Source organism: Phoca vitulina, unplaced genomic scaffold (assembly GCF_004348235.1).
Source record: "Phoca vitulina isolate PV1807 unplaced genomic scaffold, GSC_HSeal_1.0 scaffold5, whole genome shotgun sequence".
NCBI classification, from domain to species: Eukaryota; Metazoa; Chordata; class Mammalia; order Carnivora; family Phocidae; genus Phoca; species Phoca vitulina.
Window position 1 is genome coordinate 72,294,297 of NW_022589708.1, and position 25,802 is coordinate 72,320,098.

Consider the following 25,802-nt stretch of genomic DNA (forward strand, 5'->3'; position numbering starts at 1 on the left):
CCCTGAAGCGCTGAGCTGTGCAACTTCCATGCCTAACACCTAGTAGCTGCTCAGTGTTAATGTCAATTGAAAGAATAAATATTTGTCAACTAAGATTCTACTATCCAGCTCTCCTCCAGCCCTTCCTTGATGTTTGTCTGGTGTTCCCTCTCATTTGCCTTATTGAGATAAACCATAAAATTCCATGGGGAGACTGTCTTTCATTGCCTGATCCCCTGTCTCTCTCAACACCTCCACCAGCCTCCCCACGTGTGCTCCCAAAACTGACACGTTCCTTGCTAGGCTTCAGCTAGCCTGGGCTCTTTGAAGATTGGAGGTTTTTTCTCATGGCCTTGGCTATATTGGACATCAAAAAGTATAGTCCTAAAACCTACTCACGTGGCTTCTCTAGTACACACCCAGCACCCTGGGAGAGGAACTTGTATTCCTTCCCAGACTCACACGAGGGTCTGATGGGCTGGCCCTCACAGATTAGCACCAGTGGCAAATGCAGCTCATGACAAATGTGCTCCGTATCTTTCTCTGGTTTCCACTCGCCGTGGAGGCCAGGCAGATCTTTCTGCTTTGAGCTATTTGTCACACATTTTAGTGATAATTTCTAGGAGAAAGAGACCGATTGCAAGTGATGGATGAGGTGAGCGGTGACAGCCCAGAACAGGGTGAGTAAGAGCTGAAGAATGCGGGCGAGCGTGAAATGGTGTGGATTGGAGAGGGTGACTTCTCTCCTGAACTCTGGTCCTGCCTAGGGAAGGGCAATGCAAGAGGGTTCCAAAACTCATTGAAATGCAGTTGCTGTAACTTCTAGGCAAGACTTACCCAAACCCACCTTATATGGGTAAGCAACCTTCTTTTCTGAACTGCCCATAGAAATGCCATCATCACTTCTACATTGAATCAACAGGCAATAAATTCATTGATGGGAATCTAAGACACAAAATGTAAATCCACTTATCTATGCTATGAAATAAAGGGTCTTTTCTGGGCTTGATGTCCATTACCAAGATAAAATAAGCACCTGAAGACAGATGCCCACCTTACTTATTTGACAATCCTACTAATGGCCAAAGCTCAGGACATGGCTGTGTTTAAGTCCCATGCCTTATAGACTCCTCGGCCTTTGAAATAATCAACTTCTATTTCTTATTGAAGGTAAATCTTATTCTGTTCTCACCAACGGATCCCATAGTGTTTCTAGGTACCTGCAGCAACCAAGGGGCCAGGCCTTCTGAGTATATTTAAATACTTCACATGAAATATGCCTCTCAACTGTCCCAGAGCTCCTGGTTCACTTCGCCACCTCTGGCCCTTCTTGCGGAAAAGCCATAGTCACACTTCTCACCGTTGGCCTGGCTTGTGACGTATATCCCTGCTTGTACAGATTGGCCATGGGAAGTTATTTTCAGTCAATTATTTGGAATGATTTTATAAAAATGCTTTGCATGTTTTGGAGAAGGACTATCATCTGATCATTGTCTAAGAACAAGCAACAAGGTCACCGACCATCTGGGTGCATATTATCTGAGACAATATGGCGGAACCAGCCTACAGAAATGCGGCGTGAGAAGAGTAAGGAGTTATTTAATGGGAAGTGTGATGTACATACGTGTATGCGGAGGGGCACTTTCTGTACCCAACCGCACGGTTTCAACCAAATGAACCAAAATAGCAGCAGATGCTGCTGGGTATTATTTTAAATTGGATATCCAGGGTTTTTTAAGTTGTTTCCTTGTTGGTGACTTTGAGATCTCTTTCTTTCTTTCTCAGTCTTCTTCTGAAATAAAGACGGACTACCTATCGATTATAATGGACCCAGACGAAGTTCCCCTGGACGAGCAGTGTGAGCGGCTCCCTTATGATGCCAGCAAGTGGGAGTTTGCCCGGGAGCGACTTAAACTGGGTAATGTATTCGTCCAACAGATTCCTAAACCCACACTGAGCGCCTACTGCCTACAAAGCACTGTGCTCCGAGGGCTGCAAAAGTCACCTAGGCTCGGGATTCTCCCCTCCAGCCGCTCACAAAATGGCAAGGGAGGTGGGCACAGAGGTAAATAGTTGTAACAGAACGCTGGGACGGCAGTACAAGGGCACGGGGGAGGGGCGCCTGGGGGGGCTCAGCGGTTAAGCCACTGCCTTCGGCTCAGGTCATGATCCCAGCGTCCTGGGATCGAGCCCTGCATCGGGCTCCCTGCTCCGTGGGGAGCCTGCTTCTCCCTCTGCCTGCCGCTCCCCCTGCTTGTGCTGACAGATAAATAAATACAATCTTAAAAAAAAAAAAAGCGATGGGGGCACCTGCTTGTTCTTGCAACAGTCTCTAAGCAACTTGTCTGAGCAGCAGACACCCGTCTAAGCCGTGGGGGGTACAAAGGTGTCTGAGTGCGCTACCCCAAAGGGTGAAGGAGATCGCCGCAGAAGGAGATAAGTGAAGGGCAGGGATCAGTGCCACCACAAGGCTTACAAGTACAAGCACTCCTAAACAAGGACATTTTTGAGGACTTAGAAATTTGTGACACAATTCAAGATGGCAAGGAACAGCACAGCCAAACACGTGGAAAGAGCCTTCAGTGCCCCTTCAAGGCTGTGGGTCAAAGAACCCCTCGGCACAAATCCATAGACTACGTACGTGGAATTTCCGTGGGTGTTCGAAATGTCCAGACAGAGAAGAAAGTCCCAGGGGTCATTTAAGTTGCATTTTTGAAGAGCAAGGACCACTGTTCCCGTGTAAACATCAGGCAGCTGTGCTTTCCTCCAGCTCAGCGTCACAACGCAAATTAATCTCCATCCTGGGGTAGTACAAAACCAAAGAAGCCTCTATGACTCTTGCCCAAAATATTTGGACTGTGGCTTCTGAAAAATTTCTACTCACTCCTGTGTATGCCAGAATCATTAATAGTTGGAACTAGCAACAGAGATCATGGATCCAGTGTTCCCACATCTTGTCACTCTTGGCGAAAGAGCCTGTTGTTCCGAATTCGAGGGCATTGCCTCCCCTCCCCCGACAGGCAGACTATATTGCAGTGGGGGTCTGGTGGGATGGAGAGGGAGAAATGCTTCTTCTTCTTGTTCTCTTGGGCCTTGAAATGACTCTGCTTACATTTCTTCATACATGAGAAAGAATACTTGGCCCCAAGAGTATGTTCTGTTTGGCTTGGGGAAGAAAATTGGAAATCAGTGAAAAGCTGGAGAAACAGGCAAAAGCCAGCAATGGCTGCTGACAGGGGGAAAAAAATCATCTAAATTTAGAGTAGTTAAGGGCAGGTGGTACACTAGATGAGTTCCTTCTGCAAGTCTAAATTATATGGCAGCTAGCCCAGCCCTTCAGTGACCTTGGCAGGCAACTGGGATAATTTTCCCACAACCGTAAGCCATTCTCAGGCCACATTGCTTTCCAGAGTTATTAGTCACAATCAAACATCCCTCTTCCTGTATAGGACATATGAGCTTTTCGTCCCATCTCTTCCCTCCTTCACCTAGTATCCCTGTGCTCCGTATCACATTGGGGGCCACAGCTAATCCTTCCACCAAATTTCCCCTGGGGCCTCTGTGGGTTTAGATAATCCCATTTCAGGAGGTTCTCCTTGTGGAAGATCTCTCTTACGGTTCTTTCCCTTCCTGGAGTTGCCAGATGTTATGATTTGGCTCATGTGCACGTGAGTGTCTTTGATGGGTGAGAGAAAGGGGGTGAAGTCAGCTCACTCTGTCTTCCAGTGCAGAGCGTGGCGGCAAGGGCCAGAGGAATGCTACTCCTACCAGCATGGGAGCAGAAAGGCCCAAGATTTTGGGGGTTTGAAGCCAAATAAATGACAGAAAGTAATCTGAAGTAATGTCTGGCAAGTGGAAGTAACCAAGACTATGGATGGTTGGAGAGGAAAAGCTGGTTTGATGGGCAGAGTTACAATGGGGCTATAAACAGAAAAACATTCTATACACAGAAAAACATGCTGTGTAGGGAAATACACAGACAAGTGGCATCTGATTTCAGCTTTTTGTACTCTGTTGGTTCCCACTAGCAGCCCTGTTGAGACAAGTCAGAATTTATGGTACCTGATAGATAGATACAGTAGGAGTTCGGGTCAAAAGTGTTGCTCCCATTGAAATGCCTGAAATCCGGGAAGAACGGAATCTGTTTTGTTAGTGCTTCCTCCCTAAACCTAAGGGAGAAGTCAGCTCTTACAAATGTATCACAGAAGCTGGGATAATGTCGGACAACGCAGCTTTCTATTGCAAAATAAAGTCAGAATTACCTAATCTAGGAAACAACACAGGGAACATGGAATTTGCAAGTGGACGGCACCTGGGCTGGTGTTGCCTCTTAGAAGACCAGTGCTGCCGGGCATTCTCCCTGGAGTGTCCCAGGGACCCTGGCCAGTCAAGGACGTTGTTGAAGGAGATTCCAATAGCCTTTCATTGTATGGCAATGACCTAGCACTTTTACGAGCCAGTTAGCAGCATGTAGGTAACACCAAGGAGGATTTTAAGGGAAAAGAAGGATCAGGCAAGGTCAAGCCCAGGGTCACCAGGCTCCCCTGAAACTGGAACAGTGGGTCTGCCAAAGGATTCCAATGCATCAGATGATTAAAGAGCCCATAATAGCTTCGTGCTGTTTTATGAGGCAGCAGTCAGCTTCCAAGAGAATAGATGAAAAGGCTGAGGGAAGCCAAGTGAGAACGAGCTTATTCTCACTGACAGAAGCAAAATCCCCAAACACTAGTTAAAATCAAGTGTGTTGTGCCGGGGGAAGAAGGCAATGCGTGGGGCTGAGGCTGTGGAAGGGAAAAGGATTCTGCCTGCCCCAAACAAAGCAAGAGTCTTCACGGTATGTGGTATGTGGGAGATGTCCTAAGAGAGAGATTACCTGGATATTTGTCAGGCTCGGGACACTTTTCCTATCAGGCACGGCAGAGGGAAAACGTTTTTTGCCCTAAAAAAGCAAGGAATGAGCATCCAACCAAAATGCACCCATCTTTACAAGTCTGGTAGCTGCCAATGCTCTTTCCACGCATGATTTCCACATTCACTACCTGCAGGGTCCTCCCGAGGCACTTTTATTTAAACCTAGAGTCCCCATTCTGGTCTATTTTATGAACAGTTTTATCTGAAGAGGGAAGCAGAGCCCATATCCCTGTCCATGGTGCCCGCTCTGGGAGGAATGATCTTTATCAGTCGCTACCAGTGCATGTGAGAAAAAGCGTGTAATTTCACCAGTGTTCCCTCCTAATGAAGAGGGAGTCCCCAGGAGACAGCTGCAAAGAGGCTCTTATGATCGCATCGGTAATTGAATTTTTCCTGTGTCCTGACTGGGTGCCTGGGGTGGTTGGTAGTGAGGGGACGATACTAAGCAGAGCCAGGGTGACGTCATCTTTGTTACTGAGTCACTGCACATAAAACTATAAAGTTGTAATATGATAAGGAAGCAGGAAAGCTTCGTTATAAGCTTTGTAAGAATCTTAAAAACAAACAGACAGAAACCTATGTCTTTGGGGGGGAAGGGATTGGAGTAGAAGGAAGGAAGGAAGGTCGGTTGGTTAACTCACTGAAGGCCCCTTATCGGAACAGTCGTCTGAGAAAGACGACTAGGCTGAGAGAGGAGGGGTTGTGTCAAATTAACATTCTAACTGCCAGGATTTACTTTTGACCAACGGCATTGTGTTGGCTACTTTCCCCCCCAGAAGAACCAAGCGAGAGTGACTTCTTTGGCTTACTCTTCCTTTTTCCACATCATGCTTGAGGTGTACTGTTTCTCTCAGTTCTATTTGGCTACCTGTGTCCTGATGGTGCAAAAGAAAGTGCCCTGATATAAAAAGTAGCTGAGGTATTCCGGGGGGTGGGGGTGGGGGGTTGCTCTCTTCATGGAGCATCACCTTCATGGTCTCCAACCCAAGGGTTCCTCTAGGTCCCCATAACTGTACAAGACTTGCTCACAAGTTCCCAAATGGCTACTCTTCCTTCTGCACTAAGACACGGCGGGGCCTCTGTGCACCAGGTCCTGAGCCCGCTTCTGGGAAGATTCAGACGTGGTTATCACCCTTGTGAGTCAAGTGGTCTCATGCAAGGGTGAGGAAAGAAACATGTTAACAGCGGTCACAGCAGAACATGACAGGTGCCATGAAAGAAACCTGACTTTGTTATTGCATTTGGCAACCATTTCTCTGTGGCTTAAACAAATTGCTGCCAGTGGTTGCTAGGCTCATGTGCTAAACCCTGAAGATGTCGACATCGTGTAAGGGCACGGTAGGATAGCTGGGAGCATTTTGCCTGGCAAGGAAGGCTGAGAAATGATTTCATGATTTTTGTGTACCTATGGGGCATTCTCAGAGCCGATAGCAGTGACTGTCATTCTGTTTCTTCCTTTCTGCCGAACACAGATCAGAAGAGAGGCGCCTGGGTGGCTCAGTCGGTTAAGCATCTGCCTTCGGCTCAGGTCGTGATCCCAGGGTCCTGGGATCAAGCCCCACATGGGGCTCCCTGCTCAGCAGGGAGTCTACTTCTCCTTCTCTCTCTCTGCCCCTCCCCTCTCTGGCGCATTCTCTCTCTCTCTCAAATAAATCAATAAAATCTTAAAAGAAAAAAAAAAAAGAAAACAGCTCAGAAGAAATGACCTCAAGAGGCAAGAGAAGTGGCTTAGGTTAAACAAAGGGAAGTCTTGGTAGTAATGTTGTTAAACAATGGAAGAGACTCCCCAGGAAGATTTGGTGAAGAGGAAACTAGTCACCCACCCAAACCAAATGCCTCCCAGGGGCCCAGTCTCGCTGCAAGGGACAAAGGCACCTCAGAAGCCCAGTGGAGAGGTGGAAGGAAGATACCCAGAAACATGTCCCTTACTTTGACTCTTTGGGGCTCAGTTTATTGGAGATTCTATTCAAAGTCTACATAGCTCACATATGCACATAGGATACTTTCTTCGGGAAAAAGACTTAACCTCACCCTGCTGGCTTGGCAAACAAACCAATGTCTTCTTTTCATTGCAGGCAAGTCACTTGGAAGAGGAGCTTTTGGAAAAGTGGTTCAAGCTTCTGCATTTGGCATTAAGAAATCACCCACATGCCGGACTGTGGCTGTAAAAATGCTGAAAGGTATGGGTGTCATAGTTTGGCTTTTAGCGGACCGGTTGCATTCCCAAAACACTGGTACGAGCTAGATATGGCCTAGGTATAGACGCAGCTATTTCTGCTTGGGTCACATAACAATCTTCCACTGCTGGAAGCATCCTTGGCTTCAGGAGTTTTAGATCAGGCCCGTGAGAGCTCAGAATAAACGTTGTAAATGAAACAACCCAGCACTGTCCACGAGAAAACAATTTCTGTCACCTCAAAGATCTTTCTCCTCTCCCATCGTGGGCTCTAAAATACTAGGGACTTAAGCTCACTATAACCACAGGTTCAAAGTTTTGGAATGATCCATTATGACCTTGTAATGGGAAATTAGCTGTGCATCATAAATCCCAAAGGCTTAGCTGGGGCTTGACCTAACTATAAAGTAAAACTATGACGCTGGAATAATTGAGATCCTCAGAAATCTAAACTATTTTATACTGTCAGGTCCTACCCGCAAAACATTTCCTCTTAGAAATTAAAAAAACCAGGGGCGCCTGGGTGGCTCAGTCGTTAAGCGTCTGCCTTCGGCTCAGGTCATGATCCCAGGGTCCTGGGATCGAGCCCCGCATCGGGCTCCCTGCTCTGCGGGAAGCCTGCTTCTCCCTCTCCCACTCCCCCTGCTTGTGTTCCCTCTCTCGCTGCGTCTCTCTCTGTCAAATAAATAAATTAAATTAAAAAAAAAAAAAGAAATTAAAAAAACCTATCTATCTATCTATCTATCTATCTATATCTTTCTCATGTTGAAAGATACTACCACTCTCTGAAGCACGTGAGAAGTGAAGTCACATGACAAAGTGATTCATGACCACAAGACAGATGAAAATGAAAATAGGTGAAAACCCACATAAATCAGACATCTCAAAGATGCATATTTCTTTTGAAGTACGGAAAATACTTCATTTCTTCATTCATGATGGAATATTCATGTCATTTTGACTCATTTTCAGATTCCAAAACCCAAAAGTACTGGAAACCCAAAGGGCATTTTTCTAGCTTTCCCAACTCTCCGAGATATGACCAGGGGCTCCTGAGGCATGGGAGGCCATGCACCCAGCCAAGCAGATCCCTAGGAAAGGCTCCAGGAGAAAGGGCCATTTGCATAGGGAGATTTCAGAGCACTTCCTTTCTTCCAGCATGGATGCCAGCATTGCAAGAGCCCCATGAAATGATATTTTCTACCCCAAAAGGCTGTCCTTGTCAGGCAAAGTCTCTGATAAAGCTCTTCAAGGAACCTGACCGTTCTACCAGAAAGTAACCAGAGAAGGACTCTTATACCCACGAATCAGGATTTCTGCTCAAAATGGACTGCCCAGATGATGGCAGGCCTTCCTGTGAGAATCCCTGCATTCCAGCACCCTGCCCCGCACCCCGTGCCCCAGATGCTGAAGAGAAGAGGCATCAACATGTCCTCTGTATGAGAAAGCACCAGACTAAGTGCTTTCATGTGTTAGGTTGAACCACATGAAATTGCCATTTTTCTTATTTTTCTCTCTCCAGCCTTTTGAGGTAGATATTATTTTCCCAGTTGGCGGATGAGGAAACAGGGCTCTGAGAGGTTAAATCGCCTCTGCAAGGCCCCACAGCTCACCAGTGCAAAAGTCAGGGTTTGAGTGCAGCACACACCTCCCCCCAACCCTCCCCCCCACAATGCTACATAAGAGGGGCTGCCGAGACCTGGCCTCCAGGAAATGGCCCGTTGCTCCAAAATCCTAACATGGTCCTAGCCCAAGTTATGGAAGCAACCTAATATCCAACCTTGAACGAAGTTGAAACTCCATCTGGAAGCATCTGCTTCCTCAGCTGGTCCCATTTCCCTGCTTACTACCACACACCATCTCCTGGAGAGGCGGGTCTGCTGCCCATGCTTGTCTATTGTCCATCCAAGATAACACCTGCCTGTAAATGGAACAATCCGAGGAAGAGAGCTTGGTTTTTTCCCCTCTGTGCCGAAGGGGCATAAAAGCATGCAGGGACTGATGAGTTTGAGGGGGATGATGCTGACTTGAAAAATTTTAAAGGCCCCCAAAAACGTATTCTTTGTAATACAGAAATAGCGTTTGCAATACCTTTATAAATGCTTATCTTTTTAAGCCATGAGCCTTGATTTTTAAAAGATTGCCAAATCACCCACTATATAAAATTCCTAAAAACCGTTTTCATTCAGCTTTCTTGCTCGAATTGGTTGGCCATCTGTTTCTCGGAGAAACTGAAAAGACAGAATGCCAGACATAGGCCGTGAGTCAGAAGCTCCTTCAAAGTGCCCTTGAGCAGAACCTTTAACCTTTTTGGGCCTCATGCCCATGTCTGAAATGAGAAGAGTATTCACAGTGTTTATTTTTCTAACAAATATTTGTTGAGCATCTACTGTGAGCCAATCTCAACCCCGTTGGAAAGCTTCTAGTGTTTATCTGGTTATTACTTAAAAAATAATTTAAAAATGATTTGTGCTTATGAAATACCATGCACATGCTCTGGCCATTTCGCAGACTGTTCTACAGAAATACTTGCATATGTGTACAAAGATTACACATTGGCTATCTACTACAGCATTATTTGTAATGGCAAAACACACACACACACAAACTAGAGACAGTTCGAACGTCAAGAATGCTATTAATCAACTAACAAGAATGGAAAAAGTCTCTGACATATTAAAAAAAGCAAATCTTAAAAAAATAGAAAGGATTCCATTTATGTAAATAAAACAAGAAGACCTTTAAGTAGGTATATATGTTAATAAATACGTAGAAAAAAGTCTAGGGAAGTAAGCGGTTGGAATGACTTTCACTTTTTACTCTGTATAAATCATATTGTTGGAATATTTTACAGCAAGATTATATGACTTTATTTTTTAAATTTTGTAAATGCCTTATAAATTAACCAATAAGAAAGACCCCCCTCCCCACCACCACCAAAAAAAGAAAGAGAGAAAACAAACAGAACAAACTTAATTTAGGCTTTAGACTCTGCTAAATCTTAGAGTGATGTTGTTTATCTCTGCGAATGAAGTTGAAGTCAGATGCTTATGGATCCTTACAACTCAAGATAACCCTGCAGACTCCAGGGAGGAAAAGGTTATAGGGAGAAAATAACACATTGCAAAGATGTTTACAGAAGTGGCCATTCCACTCTTGCAGACCCCTGGTGCTCCTTCTTTGTAACTCTTCAAAGAGGGGAAAGTGAGAAAACGAGGGGAGGTGTGGGCACATCCCCTGTCTGGAAGGTTCTTGCTGCGCCTGGTTCTGCCAAGCGGAAGCCTTTGGAAGGCGCCTTCACAAGGTGCCCAGCTCTGAGTCAGCGCATTGCTGAGCAGACCAGGTCCACCAAGAGGAAATGCCCAGTGACTAACCCCACCACTGCTTCTGGGCCTTACTGTAATCAAAAGGATGTTGGAGGGAGGGAGTAATGAAAACAGTCTGGAGACCCGGCCTTTCTGCAGAATGTGGGGAAGTTAATGAAGCAACCGGCTGAGCATTGGCAAACATGGAGGGCAGGAATGCCGCCTCCAGCGGAAAGAGCCCCATTGTCCTGTCGCCCTGACTCTTCCTTGTTTCTCACACAGAGGGGGCCACAGCCAGTGAGTACAAAGCTCTGATGACTGAGCTCAAGATCTTGACCCACATTGGCCACCATCTGAATGTAGTCAACCTGCTGGGAGCGTGTACCAAGCAAGGAGGTAAATGAGGAGGGCCCGCTCCCTCTCCCGAGTCACATGCCAAGAGCACAATCGGATATAGAGCTCCTTCTCCCCGTTCCTCCTCATCTCCTGAAAAACGGCCTCTCAGTAGGTCCAGAGGAAACCATTTGTCCATTTATGGAAAGGCGCTCCCATCCTAGAAATGCCTTTCCTGTACAGTTAACTGAAAGTTTCTAAAGAGAAGGATTCCCTTTGAGACCTCCTTCCAGGGGCTCCAGGTCAAGTGGAGAGCATTTTTCTCTCAGGATGGCTTTGAAGGAGTGTGACCAGAGCTAAGGTAATGGATAGAAGGGTGAGCTTTCCTTGAAGCTCCACATAAAGGAAGGAGTCACTACTGGTGGGATCCCAGGAGGAGGGGATGTGAGGGACAATGAGAAGGGCCCTTCCCTTCAGACAGGTTTTACCCGCTGGGGCAAGTGGCTGGGACAGGGCTGTGGTCATGACTCAGGGCTCCAGCATGTTCCTGAAGACCTTTCTATCTTCCCCTGTGGCAAGGTTAGCACTTGGGTATAGATGTATGATCACTGCTTAAGCCAGAAAGAAAGGTGCAAAAGACCTGTGCACATCGGTGTTTTCCAAGGTCAACAAAACTAGTAGAGATGAAGGGTAGTCGGGAAGACCCTACATGTTGGGAGTAGCAGTGGGTACAGAAAGCAGCTAAGGGCTGGGAGACCCCAACTAGAGTCACAGAGACCTAGCCATAGGCTGCCTGTTTCTCCATCACCCTTGAGAAGTGACAAGTGATAAGGCACCTGTTTTGTGTACAGGGCCCCTGATGGTGATCGTTGAATATTGCAAATACGGAAATCTGTCCAACTACCTCAAGAGCAAACGAGACTTATTCTTTCTCAACAAGGTAAGGAATTTAGGGGTTGGAGGTTTAGGCGATAGCAGCATAAAGCCAGAGAAAACTGTATTTTTCCATTAATGACTAAGCCTAAAACCCAATCTCTGCTTTTTCCTTCCATGCTAATATACCACACTTTTTATGGGCAGCACAGAGAATATGTAATCCTAGCATATGAAGCGACAATTAGAGGTTACAATTTCGAGTCATCTACCTAACTACCTATCCAAGCATCTTGATCATTTTCTTTCTTTCTCTCTCTCCGTATATACAGACACCCACACAAGTCACTTAGTTACTTCTTTAAAGAAGATGATAGCAAGTATAATTGTCTCCATTTACTAGAGAAATTAAGGACTCAATCAACTGAGTGACTTTGCAGTGAACATGAAGCCAGAGAAATTATTTTCTCCCCTTGCTGTGCCCTTTACTTCGCCTTCCCCAGACCCACACCACCCATGTCAGCCCTGTGCGCACACAGAACCAGCTTTACCCACTAAAATAAAACCACGTAACAAAAGGAACATGTAGGCTTAAGTCCTGAAGGCAGAGATTATTTAATGGAGGAGAAGGTTTAATAAAACTTCACCAGTGTGACCCATCCTACCAGTGTTGTGTCCTTCTCTGGGCCGGAGCGGCTTGGAGAGCAATGACTCAACATTATTACCTGATAATCAGCAGTGTTGGTGATGAGTCTATGCAGTGTGGTGATTAAACACACAGACTCCAGAATCAGACATCCTGGGTTTAAATCCTGTCTCTGTCACTCAAAATCTGGGACCTTGGGCAAGCTACTCAATCTCTTGGTCTCAGTTCCTTCCTTTATTAAATGGAGGTAAAAACAGAACCGAACTCATGGCATTGTTGAGAGAATCCCATTTTTCACTGAGCTAAGCACTCCAGAAATGTTAACTATCCTTGTCATTATTGACCCACTGAGAGAGAAGGACTGGGAGAGTCCAACTTAATGCCACTGATCTATACAACCTGTATGATGGATAAAGTGCCGCACATCCAAGAATTACGCCCATCTGTTACATGGACAAGAGTATTCACGGGACATACAAATAAGAACCACTGGACAGCTGGTCAATTCTCTCATCCCTTCAACTTTGACCCAACCAAAGACACAGGTGGTCTACCAGACCTGGAAACATATATGCGAGAACATGTTGTCTCCAATTTTAAACCATGCCCTCCAATAGTTAGAACCTTGAAGCTGAAGGGGCACATGACTGGCTCAGTCAGTAGAGTATGCGACTCTTTATCTCAGGGTCCTGAGTTCAAGCCCATGTTGAGGGTAGAGATTACTTAAAAAAAAAAAAAAAAGAATCTGGAATCTCGAAAGGACCTTGTGTTCAGCTAGTTCACTCTCTCACGTTATAGATGTGCCCAGAAAAGTCAAGTAAGTGAATGGCTTAAGGACACTCCCTTACTCAGAGGTGAAGTCTGGGAGAAAAGAGCCCCGCTCTCTTGACAACCCTTGCAAAGCTTTTCTGTGCATTATGCTGGATAAGGAAAGCAGGGTGGGGTCGGGAGGGGGGAGAAACCATAAGAAAAAGGGGAAAGTGGTGGCCCGGGTTGGGAGCAGTGCAAAGTCCCTTCAGTCCTGAAATCCTGGACTTGCTTCAAGAAGAACTAAGGCGGCAGCATACCCCAGGGACCTGGGCAGGATGGAACGTTTGGGTTCGTGCGTCCTTTGTTTAGAAAGCTCTGCTTCCTTCTCTGGCTATATTTAATGATTCGCCTCCCTGTTGGTGGAGCTCAGTGTTTTCATGGAAAACACATGGCTGTATTTCATATTTGGAACCTAAAGGAATATAAAGAGAAAGTGAAGGAAAAACTGAAAGGCTAAATAGAAATGGGATATTTCGTTTTCCAAATAAATGCAGCAAGATCTCTCAATACTATTTGTAATAAATGCACGGCCTTCTGCCAGAGTCCCGAAAGTTCCATACATCCACCTTTATTTAACAGTGGTGGTTACCAATAAGCAAAGCTGAACAGAGCATTGATTGAGAGTCAAGGAAAGAATGAGGGAGCTTGAGTTATGGCCCCTGCAGATGTGTCTGGGGCTGTGACCACTGGGAGGATGAGGAAGAAGGTGGCCGGGGAGCAGAGAGCATGGATTGTCACGGGCTGAGCTGTGAGCAGACCTGTCGAGCACTCTCCTCCCCACACCCTTGCCAGAGCCTTTTCCCTGCTGCCTTGTGGCCTGAGCAGGGGCCTTGTGAAAAATCCAATTCCAGTCCCCAACTGAGCAGAACCAACTCTAACTGCCTCTGGGAGACGCAGTAACAAAGAATTATAGTTTACCTCTTCTCAGGTAGGTCACCTGGGGTGCCAGTGGGGGTCTGCGCTGTGGCCTGCCTGCCCCCCCTGCAGGGCTCCTGCGGGGCTCTTGTCAGCAGGCAGGAGGCTGGTACCCCCCAGCCTGAGTCTGTCCCGCTGTCCCTGCTGTGGCTCCCTCCGCTGTCCTCTGCTTACCCCACTGCGCCCTCTAGTGGAAGGATCTCTCCTGATTCGTGACAAGTCTAGGAAAAGCCAAGCAAGGACGTGGAGCCTGGTTAGTCCAGCACTGCCTCGCGCCGTGCAGGTGCATCAAGGGATACCACTGAGCCCCAGTCCCTGTCAGCCCCTTCCTCAGTACTGCCAGCTAGCATGACTGAGCCCAGGTCCATGCTCCACCAGCACGTAGTCACGAAGCCACTGGGCGCACCAGATTTGTAGTGTCACAGTTATTAGGTGAATTACCAAAGATGATAAAAATCTTTTCCGGTTCCACACGAACACCCAGAACCAACACCTCCTTTCCTGGGAGGCCAAACATAATAAGATGGAGCTTTCCCAGTGAGGAAAATGAAACCCAAAAAAGGAGGTAATTTGCCCAATATCACATAGTTAATGAAAGAGCCAGATTACACACCAGGGCTTGGATGCCCAGTCCAGGATGAAAGGCCTTTTCTGCCCTTGTTAGGATCAAACTGGATCTTTGTTTTGAATGGAGGGGAGACAAAGAAATGTTCGCGTTCCCTCCTTCCCCAAAGAAACCAGAGAAATCAATAAGTATGGCCTTCTCTCCTTACTCACAGGGATTATGCCAAGTGAAGCCCCAAGTCCACTAGGGATTTGTCTCTATTATTCAGATCATCTTTCACAAGATGGTGTGTGGTATGGAAAAAATGGTAAAAGGCATGGACTGGAGCTGGCCAAACCTGGGTTCAAGCGTTGCCATTTACTACTGCCTGTGACTTTTATTACTCGCCTCCGCCGGACCTATTTCTTCATGTATCAGCAAGAACTACTTCATAAAATTGTTACAAAGACTAAATGAGAAAATGTACCTAAGAGTCTTAATACACTGGCTCACACCAAGCAAGCGCTCAGTGAATACCAGCGACTGTTAACATTTCTTTATCCTACCTAACATGCTATCTCGAAACCCACCCGAAAGCCGAACAGACTCCAGAACCCCATGAAGAGCCAGGCACCTGAGCACCATGGGGCTCTTGCCACCAATTTACCACCCGTTTTGTGCAATGACATTCTCCCAACTCAGGCGCCTGCCTGCATGAGGGATTAGTTTCCCTCATCGCTGTTCTGAAACTCTCTTTCCTCTGTGTCCTTCTCGGTCGGTTCAAAGGATGCGGCATTACACGTGGAGCCTAAGAAAGAAAAGATGGAGCCCGACCTGGAGCAAGACAAGAAACCAAGACTAGATAGTGTCACCAGCAGCGAGAGCTTCGCGAGCTCCGGGTTTCAGGAAGATAAAAGTCTGAGCGATGTTGAGGAAGAGGAGGGTAGGTATTAATTCCTTCCTGTCCTCGCAGTCTGAGATATTTTTACAACATACTGTGCATCTCTGACATTTTTTTCTTATTTATCACCCTAATAAACATCCGTGGGAGACTTGAAGGGTAATGTCCTGAGGAGATAAGATTTGAATTAAGATTATTTACAGAGTTACTAATTTTGACAGGGAACTGTGCAATTGTCTCCCCTCAGGGCTTTTTGTCCAAATGGATCACCCCCCACCCCCATGCCGGGGTAGAATGGGCTGGAGGCCTGGAAAAATCTCTGATGTTCATTTTGAAACTCCAATGCTCTTGAAAATGAACTCTGATCTACTTGTTGGTTTTATTAAGTTTTGCTAACATTGTTCCAATAAACTGGGATTTGGTGGAATAATAAGAGTCATTACAAACAGTTACGGTTTTAATGCTTTCCAGATTCTGATGATTTCTACAAGCAGCCCATCACTATGGAAGATCTGATTTCTTACAGTTTCCAAGTGGCCAGAGGCATGGAGTTTTTGTCTTCCAGAAAGGTCAGCCTTGTCTTTTACTGCTTTCTTTCTTTGCCAAGCCTGGACACGTGGGTGTTATATGGACACACACTCACCTTTGCTCTAAATCCACCCTTCCTAGTATTTGCTTATACTTACATAGAGTAAACATCACACCAAATGCCTTAATTTGTCCCGATAGGATGGAGGAGCCTCGGATACCAATGAGTAGAACTGGATTCTAGGGGAAAACCTCACCAGATTTCAAACTAGACAAACCTGGTGACCATTCTCCACATTGCCCTCTGGCATATTTTCAAAACTGGCCAGAATCTCAGAATACACAACTTCTCCAGAGAGCTTCTGTTAATTCATCCATGTGGAGTGCTCCACGAAACCAGATCATGATCTGACCGTGGCAGCTCAGGATTAAAGGCCGGAGGTGGGGGGAGTGGGGTGTTGCTCACGGGACACATCAGTGCCAACTTGGTTTACCAGGATGCTGTCCTGCCCAAAAGTGGCAAAGCGGACTCGGGGCATTTCTTGGCTTTTGGGCCTCGGGGGGCCTATATTTGTAAAGAAATGCCTTCGTGTTTATGGTCACCCCATGGGCTTTGGAAGTCGCTTCCTTCATGTAAAGGAAGCGTGTGAAATGGATCCTCCAATTAAGAGGAATAAGGACACTGAAAAGGCGCAGGGAAATGGTGGGTTGGATTAAGGAAATGCATTGATGATGCAAATGTTTCATTCTAGTGCATTCATCGGGACCTGGCAGCAAGAAATATTCTTTTATCTGAGAACAATGTGGTGAAGATTTGTGATTTTGGCCTTGCCCGGGATATTTATAAGAACCCCGATTATGTGAGAAAAGGAGATGTAAGTCAGTGTTATGTTTCTTTGACTCATTTATACCCTGTCATCTTTAAACCTCAGACCAAAGCCCTTGGTCAATATTTACACACTCCCCGAAAACCATCATGTGCTTTCTGTGAAGACGAGCAGCCCGGATGGGCTGTATACCAGAGAGCCCTTGTGTGGGGCTCAGAAAGACCCCCCTCTCCTGTTCCGTTCTTTCCCCCATTGCTGGCTTGGTACCTGTCCTCTTGGGCAGCCCTGCGAGAGCCTGCTGAGAGATGGTCCGCGGGGGCCTGGGAAGACCGTATCATCGCCTCCCTTTGCCTCCTGCGGGAGTTCCCTGTACCGCTGGAAAGAACAGCCTGGACTCTTGCCCTCAAATAAACCCGGGTGATTGATTCAGCAGGTGTGGATATCTCAGGAAAGCGGGGGGAGGGGATCAACCTTATCTCGCTGACCAGGAAATGGTTTACCTCCCATGCCTGCCTTCCCGCCTAGCATCTCCCTGCTGGCTCCTGCTGGCTCCCACTGGCTTCTCTTCCCTGCTTGTTTTTGAACAGTGTTATTTTGCACCTTTGTGGGTGACCTCCTGTGTCCTTTCTTCTCCAGCCGGAGGGCTGAAGCTGGGTCTGGGTTCTGACGATTACTCTGGGAGCAGTTCTCACACTTGAGCAAGCACACACATCACCTGGAGGGCTTGTTAAACTCTAATTTACTGAGCTGCACCCCCCCCCCCACCGAGATTCTGATGCAGGGAGTCTGGGGGGCGGGGGCCTGAGAATCTGCCTTTCTAACGAGTTTCTAGGTGCTGCAGATATAGCTGCTCCCAGGACTAGACTTTGGGAACCACTGCCCCACAGTCTCTTTTTATAAAAGGAGAACAACAAACCTTCCTCGGGAGCGCGGATTTGCGAAGTCTGTCCCTATTTTCTGTCATCTCTGTCTCTTCTGTCCTCTCCTACTTTTGTCTCTCTCTCTCTCAATCCGTGATCCCATACTTCCTGTCAAATCCCATCCATCTGCAGGGCAAGGCCTAACCCACTGGGACTCCTGCTGTCTGAAGAGAAGGAAGATTTCTCTGCACACTGGAAAACGAGCCAAATGGTCTCCTAAATGCTATCTATTACCTTCCTTCCTTCCAGTGCCTTTACCTGCTCCCCTGATCCAGTGACTTTTAAAATCCTGTCTTTTTTACATAGCAAGGCCTTTCAAAATCCTCCTCCTTCCACACCAAAAACCAAAACCCTGAAAATCATCGATTTTTCAGGATGTGTCCTAATTCAGATCATCCTTTTCCAGGACCTTGTAGAGCTCACGCCTTTTGGGGGAGAAGGGCTTCTTCCAGAGTCCTGGAGGGAGGACATGCAGGATACGTGGGAGGGGCTCACCAGACAGTGACTGCCCTCTCTTTTAGTGTGACACTGTTATAAGGGTTTCCTCCATTTTAGGAAACCATAGCTGTTCTAGGAAATGATTTGTGGGCCAAGTGTTATATGGGAGGGGAGTCCATGGGCACTTGGGTGGAACATGCTTTGTTTTCCAGTCCTTCTGCTCAAGGACCCCCTGCCCTTTTCTAGACTCGACTTCCTCTGAAGTGGATGGCTCCCGAATCTATCTTCGACAAAATCTACAGCACCAAGAGCGATGTGTGGTCTTATGGAGTACTGCTGTGGGAAATCTTCTCCCTAGGTAAATCTGGGGGGAAGGAAGGGATCAAATACATGGCCCAGAACCAAAAGTCTGCATCCTCTGTCGAGTGTCCTCCGGATAGACCCACCCTTGAGATCAGCCTCCAAAAGACGCCTGTGTCCTTGTAGAAGCTCACATGAGGAACAGTGCACGCGTGTGTGCCCTGTATTGGAAGGATGCTCTGTACCAACACGCACGGGGCCGGGGCGGGGGGGGCACGCCAGCATCACATTAGCCAGTCTGACTACTTTCTCTCTCCTTTGTGCCTTCTCCTAATTCCTCAAACTCCCCAATTCCTAACGCCCTGCCCCTTCCCTCTCTGCATCACCCTCCCCTCAGAATTTCTCCAGAAAGGCCCCACACGGGCGTCGGTGTTAGAAACCAGCTCCAGCTCGGATATTAGCCCAGTTAGCCCCAGACGCTGGTTTACATAGGATGAACAATGGGAACACCAGTTATATTTATTCTGCTTCCAATAACATCCACGATGGGTGGCTAGAAGCCCTGTTCAAGGCCCCAGGCCCACAGATGTGCACAGAGCCCACATCTGCTCGCAGACACACACTGATGCTCCGAGGCCTCCCAAGCGTGGGGTCTAGCCAACAGTCTTTTGGACTTTGCCAAAAATTTGCCTTTCAGAGCAAATAAAAGTCACCCAGTAACATCCCTGGTTTCCTGTAATGTGTGAAAACCATTCCCCTGCTTTCGATGACAGGCACCTGTTGCTTCCAGTCCTTGAAAGCAGCTTGGCGTCGGCAGTGGCCCCACGGTGACACGGTGCCAGAGCCGCACGCCTCCCAGCTGCTTCCTACCAGCAGCAAGCACTAGAAAGTGCAGACAAACAAATGCGGAGACGCGATCCGAGGTCTGCAACAGGGCAGGTCGGGAGGCCTTAGCCGCCCCGGGCTCCAGCCAAGCATCCCCCTCACAGGAAAGGTTACGTGGGTCTCCTGGATGGGAAACCGGGCGGAAGGCAGAGTCTGGGCCCCTCTCGGGCGCGCTCCCCGTTCAGCCTCATCCCAGAGCTCGAGGCCCACTTTCCCTCGGGTCCCTCACAGCAGCCAGTCCTCCAGTTCTGTGAGGCATTTACAAGAACGTAGGGAAGTAAAGCATTCTCACGGAGGTGTGAATGATCCACGAGTATCTGATTCCAGATCCATTGGCGTCTTAAAAAGAATCTCAGTCACCCCAGGTAGGAGTCTCTAATGACGGGCTTTCTTTAGAGTTCCTTGTGTGGAGAGGGGAACTCTCTGCAGAGGACACCCCTTCTCCTGACGTGGGAATGGCCTGTGGGCATCGGACACCCAGCACCACAGGACCGACCAGGCAAGCCTGCGCTGCTGGAGGGGATCTGCTGAGCCTCTCCGCAGCTGGCACTGGCTGTGGATATCCATTCCCATCACTGGGGACTTGGGACTAAGACATCAGTCTAAAGGGAGGAGGCAAACACGGACTCGCTCCCCCATGGTCTTCCACACCCCGAAACCGTGATGTACCCTGTGCTTCCCCATGCTGTCTCCTGCAGGTGGGTCTCCATACCCGGGCGTGCAAATGGATGAGGACTTCTGCAGCCGCCTGAAGGAAGGCATGAGGATGAGGGCCCCTGAATACGCAACTCCTGAAATGTGAGTCCCCAACTTCCTCCCTTCCCCGCCCGACCTCGGTCTTCCCACCAGCACACCTCCAAAAGGGGAACGTCCTGCCGATGATGTTCAGCCCCTCTTGGGCCCAGCTGTGCTGGGACTATTTTCTGGAAGTGGGACACATTATCCCTGACCCATGCCTCCCTATTTCCCCTCTTGAGCACGGACATGCTTTTCAAGGCCATTAGCTGGAACTGAAGTTAGAAATTGAGCTTCTAGGTATGAATGCCAGCACACTGAACAGACCACCCAGGCACTGAATGCAAGACCTTGTCCTCCTTCACAAAGTGGGAGCCAAATGAGCTAAGCAGCCGCAGGGATGAAGGGCTAAAAGCCACTATGGACCAGCCAGTCCTCCATTCACGCTACAGACCCGTGAGGGGGGTTCATGTGGAATTCAGGGGAAGAGGTGTAGGAGAGGAAAAGGGGCATCTCCCGAAGGAAGTAGTAATCCTACTCCCCAGAAGGCTCCATGGGCATTAAGACTTCTCGAAACTCATTTTGGGAATTGGCAGCTGTGTGGAGCTTTTTCTTGAGGTGGATCCCTGCTGAGGATCCTAGGACTCTAGGCTCCACGGGGAGGCGTCCTCCATCGTGTCAATGCTTGCTGGCCTCCCTCAGACACTCTGTTTCCCTGAAGCTTTGTGGAGGTTTTGAACTTCGAGGCCTAAGCAGGAATGTGATGACACTTGCAGTTCTGTGGAGCTGCTGACGAGGACTCGGACCTCCCCACGGCGGCACCACCTTTCCTGAACTGGCAGGCGGCCCTCCCTGTGCTACCCACACAATGGGGTCTTGTCAGAAGCCCTGGGATGGCCTTTGGGGAGGAGTCAGAGGGAATGAAGGAAGTATGGGCTTGGCCAACGTGCAAGGTTGCTGTCTTTTTCCTTCACCATCTGGAGATGAAGCTAGGTCAGAGCCCGGACGGGGGTGGGAGACTCGGGCCCGTGAAGGCAGCACTGGGGAAGAGCAGGAGTGCAGAAAGGAGCTAGGGGCACCTGTTCTTGTCGGGCCTGTGTGGGGACTGGTCAGGGAAGTCCGGAGACCTTGAGGCAGGGCTCCTTTCGGAGAGCTGGGAACGGAGCTAGAGTAGCCCCCAGGATGACATTTGGGCTGTGGAGTGTGGAAGGCATTGAGAGTTTTAATCGCTTGCTTCTTTTTGCTTGGTGGAGAGGGGCAACAGCTGGGAGATCTGGTGTAAAAGGAGATTACTTCGCACTTCACGGTTTTCTAAGTGTTTCACCCCAACAATTTCAGCTAAAGCTCGAGGGGCGGGCAGACAGATGTTATAATTCGAATGTGAGGAGTAATGAAACTAATCCTCTCAAAAGTGAAGTGATGTGTCCTCCGTCAACTAAGTAGCAGAGGAGACGTTTAGAAGCCTGTCTTTTGGACTGATTTCCTTAGATCACAGGGCTGTTAAATTATAAATACACCCACATTCCTAATATGTCCACTCATGCTTTGAATATTTCTTCCACTTTTCATATACTCTGACAATCACGGGGCACCTGGGTGGCTCAGATGGTTAAGCGTCTGCCTTCGGCTCAGGTCATGATCCCAGGGTCCTGGGATCGAGCCCCGCATCAGGCTCCCTGCTCAGCGAGGAGTCTGCTTCTCCCTCTGCCCTTCAGCTCCTGTTCGCTCTCTGTCTCTCTCTCAAGTAAATCAATCAATCAATCAATCAATCTTAAAAAAAATCTGATAATCACAAGACTAGTTCTCAACTACTAACCATAATAATTGCAGTCATTACTAAGTAACGCTTAATATTTATTAACTAAACAGTTATTTAGTGCTTAAGTGCCAGGTACTGTTTTAAGTGCCTTTTAACCCATACTAACTTACCTAGTGCTCATCACAACCCTATAAAGTAGGTACAATTATTAACGCCATTTTACAGGTGAGAAAACCGAGGCACAGAACATCTAAGCGATCTGCGACACTGCTAATAAGTTTGTCTGAGCCCAGGGTCCACAACACCAGGCCGCATACCTGCAGGGTCTGTTCTAGTCCAAAAGGAGCTAGATTCTAGTCCAAAAGGACGCTAGATTCTAGTCCAAAAGGACGCTAGATTCTAGTCCAAAAGGACGCTAGAGGTACAAAGTCATATCAGCTTTGGACTGAAAACCCCCTTGGACTTTATCAAAGCTTCAAGTCTTCACATTAACCGCTCCCAGGAAACCCTTGTATCCCATGCAGCCTGTAGACAGAAGGATGGTTCCTCAATGCTGGGGAGTTCTAGAAATGGTGAAAAGCAGCGGCTTTGTGAAATGTTTGTTCAGGAGCCTGGAATCCAAATGTTCAGCCATTCTCAAGCATTCGAGAGCTGGTGGAGAATTGCCTTCTTGTTTGCTCCACAGCGGGAAGGCCTGGGTGGAGGACAAAGTGCAGCTCTCGGAACTGGCCTCTGTGACCTGAACTTGGCCTAAAGGGGCATGCACTTGGGGGCTTGGGTGATAGCTTGAGAAGGAAGCCCTTCCCACAGCTGGTTTCAAGGAGGGTTGTTGGGGTGGGTGCTGCTGGTGTCTCTTTACTGTGTTCAACCTGTTTACTTAGTGATGTAAACTGTTCAACCCTGAGTGGCTGGTTCCTCGCCCAGGGCCTGTTTAATCAGATGTCTTTCAATAAGGAAATAAGCAATGAATGTTTTGATTTTTTTTTTCTTTTCCTTTGGTGTTTGCTGAGATGATTTTGCATTGGATTTTAGGCAAGAGGAATGGAAACTAGAAATCGGAAACCAAGAATCAAAATAAAACAGCAAGTAGTTGTAGGTGGTCCCTTTTGCTAGTTTGGGCAGAGAGAAGCCAGGGTGAGTCCTGCTCACAGCGGCTTTTGGCTCAGCAGGGAAAGGGTGCTGGCTGAGAGAAGCTGGGGCCCCCAACAGCACCACCCTGCCTTTTTTGCCTGGTTCAAGCCAGGCTACCTTTTATACATTATCAGCATAGATACATTGAATGTCCTTCCAACAGCCTCCAAGACTGCTCATTGCTAGAGCTGCCTTGGATGAGCAGGCCTCAGGGTGGTAGGATGGAAGCGGGCCAGCCTTCATCACATCACAGCCAGCGCATCGGGGGTGTGGGACCACGGGCTTCGTCCAGTGACCTCCTGTCTCCTTGGTAAACATTTTTGCACCCAGCTCAAAAAATTAGTAAAACGTGTAAGCTTCAAGTGAGCGCCACATAGGATTGTGCAGACTGTGTTAGGCCACTTCAGACCTCTGGCCACTAGCAAGCTGGGCCAGGCTGCCTGCCCGGAGCGAGTGCCTGGAGCCCTCGCTCTGAGGCTGGTGGTCAGGGACAGTCAGGGACGTGGGCCCTGCAGCCCCTGTCCTAGGTCTCCAAGACAGCGGGGACAATGGCCCCAAGTTGGAGAGCCTGTGCTCCTCTCCTCACTCCGAGTTTCCTGTGTGTCTGCGCATTGAGCCTCGGTAGGGTGGTCCTTGACATTGGCCTTCACAGCTCTTGGGACCCGTTGAGGCCCACCACACCCCCTGGGAGTTAAGTAAAATAGGTACAGTAGAGGAGATACACAGGCGGGAGGGAACCAGAATCGTCTTCTGAGAAAAGCCTTGATCCATCAGTCTGGACAAAGTCAGGAGAATCTGTGATTCAGACAAGTGATCTTTATGAGCTCCAGTCCCTTAATCAAAGACTTAGGATATGTGCTCACTGGGTACTCAGAAAGTAGAACCTCAACTTCACCATCCAACTATTCGGGGAGCTTGCTTTTGAAGACCAGTACCCACGGAGGGGGTCTGAAGACCACATGGGGCCACCCCTCCCCTGGGGACCAGAGGAGACACACCCCCGACCCCAGTGTCTTGCCTCTCAGAATTGTTTTTTCTGAGTGGTACTTTTGCTCTTCAGGCTTTGGTTGAAAGACAAGGTACAAGACAGTCCCATGAAGTCATTATTTCCTAGATGGAAATTACACTGTTGAGAGGCGTCTAGGACAGCTTCCTTTTGGATTTCAGTTCTAGGAATAGCCGTGCTTCTTCCAAGTAACTGGTCTGTTTTTAACTTTTGCCTTATGTGCATCACATAATTGATTATCCCTTCTTTTCACCAGCTGCCTGGGAGCTTAGAGCCCTGCCTCCATCCAACCACTCAGAGTCAGGATGCACATTTTGCAGATTAGCTTTGCCTGTGCTTTTGCCTTTTTTTATTTTCCCTTCCCCCGATATGCTTTTCTCTTTTCATAACCTTCCTATATTCCTGCTGTCTCTGTTGGTCACCTCATCTGTCCTTTGAAACAAATAGGGAGATCCTTCAGAGACACTGGGAGCAGCTGGGGCAGACTGAAAGCACGGGTCTAAGAAGTGGCAGGGGCGCGGCGGGGTTCTCAGGCTTTTCTCAGGCCTGGGTTAGGAACACCCAGGTCCCAGCACTACAAGTAATGCCTGCAATGTGGCTTAGGACTTGATGGAAGGAGCCTTGCTAGCTCTTCCCAGAGACCAGCCTGACTTCCTTATCAAATAACGGAGTACTTGTATGGCAGGCCCTGAGCTAGGTGAGGGGCACGGAGATGTGGTCCCTGCCCACATGGCGCTAACAGCCGGGTTCTGATCCAGTTCCAAATTCTGAGGCCATTCAGACTTTGCTCCTACTTGGTCAGAGTCCTTCTCTAGTCCAGATGATCTTCTGAGAGAAGAGATTGCTTACACTAAACATCTCTTGAGAACAAAGAGCCCAAGGAGAGTAAATCCGTAAGCCAGTGTGTGTACAGACCCCTGGCGTGTGTTCTTCTTTGGGCGGGGGGGGGGGGGGAGGGGTTTGGGGGGAGGGGGCAGGCAGAGACCTGCATCCCCTCATCCCCTCAGACAGGATCAAGAGAAGAGCCCAAAACCTTTCCATCTCCAAGGTCAGAGGAGAGGAATCGTAGAGGAAGCCTGTTGACGTTTAAGGATGAGATTAAGACAAACGTTTTCATACCCAGAAGCCCAGCCTGTACCTAGTGCCTTGAGAGGGGAGGGAGGCCAGTTTGTAATGGCGGCTTTGAAATGCTGGGGCTGGCAGAGGGAGAGGGGGTCAGCCACATGCAGGAAACCTGCACGCAGCCCAAGGAACAACCCACACGCTACACAAACGCTCACCTTTTGGAAGGGACCGGAGTCCTGTACACAATGCTTTCTCTACCCTGCTGAGCTCAATCATGGAACCGTGAGGCCCTGGACATACCACATGCTTCTTAAGAAGCCTGAGTCGATTTTTTTTTTTTACAGCCTGAGAATATAACTACTACAAACAATTCACCCGTGGATATTTGTGTCTATGAGACCTTTTACCTTTAAGGGACATTGCCCTGCTTTTGACAGTGAGGGGAGGAGCTCTAAACTGCATACCTAAGTGCAAGTCAACAGCGGGGCTTCCTTTTCCAGGAGCCCTGCTTTATTCAAGAAGAGCTCCATCACTTTGCTGATGCATGTGGGGCAATTTACACAATTACCACTGGTCTCCAGCTAGTTCTGTTGTGCTTTCACCCAACAGCTATCAGATCATGTTGCACTGCTGGCACAAAGACCCAAAAGAAAGGCCAAGATTTGCAGAACTTGTGGAAAAACTAGGCGACTTGCTTCAAGCAAATGTACAACAGGTAAAACTGAATTTATCTAGGATATCGGAAGACCCAAATGCCTTTGAATATAACTCAAGGGGGTATTTTATTTGTTTTAAGAGCTATTAATAGCAGAGAT

General features: G+C 48.0%; 1 protein-coding gene across 1 annotated transcript in view; it reads left to right on the forward strand.

Moving 5' to 3' along the window:
* FLT1 (fms related receptor tyrosine kinase 1) overlaps window positions 1-25,802 on the forward strand; it is a 170,157-nt gene that overhangs the window by 132,842 nt on the left and 11,513 nt on the right. Inside the window, exons 17-26 of the mRNA XM_032403280.1 lie at window positions 1,765-1,897; window positions 6,966-7,070; window positions 10,654-10,767; window positions 11,556-11,644; window positions 15,279-15,435; window positions 15,865-15,962; window positions 16,674-16,796; window positions 18,353-18,464; window positions 19,990-20,089; window positions 25,597-25,702. Coding sequence (XP_032259171.1) covers window positions 1,765-1,897; window positions 6,966-7,070; window positions 10,654-10,767; window positions 11,556-11,644; window positions 15,279-15,435; window positions 15,865-15,962; window positions 16,674-16,796; window positions 18,353-18,464; window positions 19,990-20,089; window positions 25,597-25,702 — 1,137 coding nt within the window. The remainder of the gene's footprint in view (window positions 1-1,764; window positions 1,898-6,965; window positions 7,071-10,653; window positions 10,768-11,555; window positions 11,645-15,278; window positions 15,436-15,864; window positions 15,963-16,673; window positions 16,797-18,352; window positions 18,465-19,989; window positions 20,090-25,596; window positions 25,703-25,802) is intronic.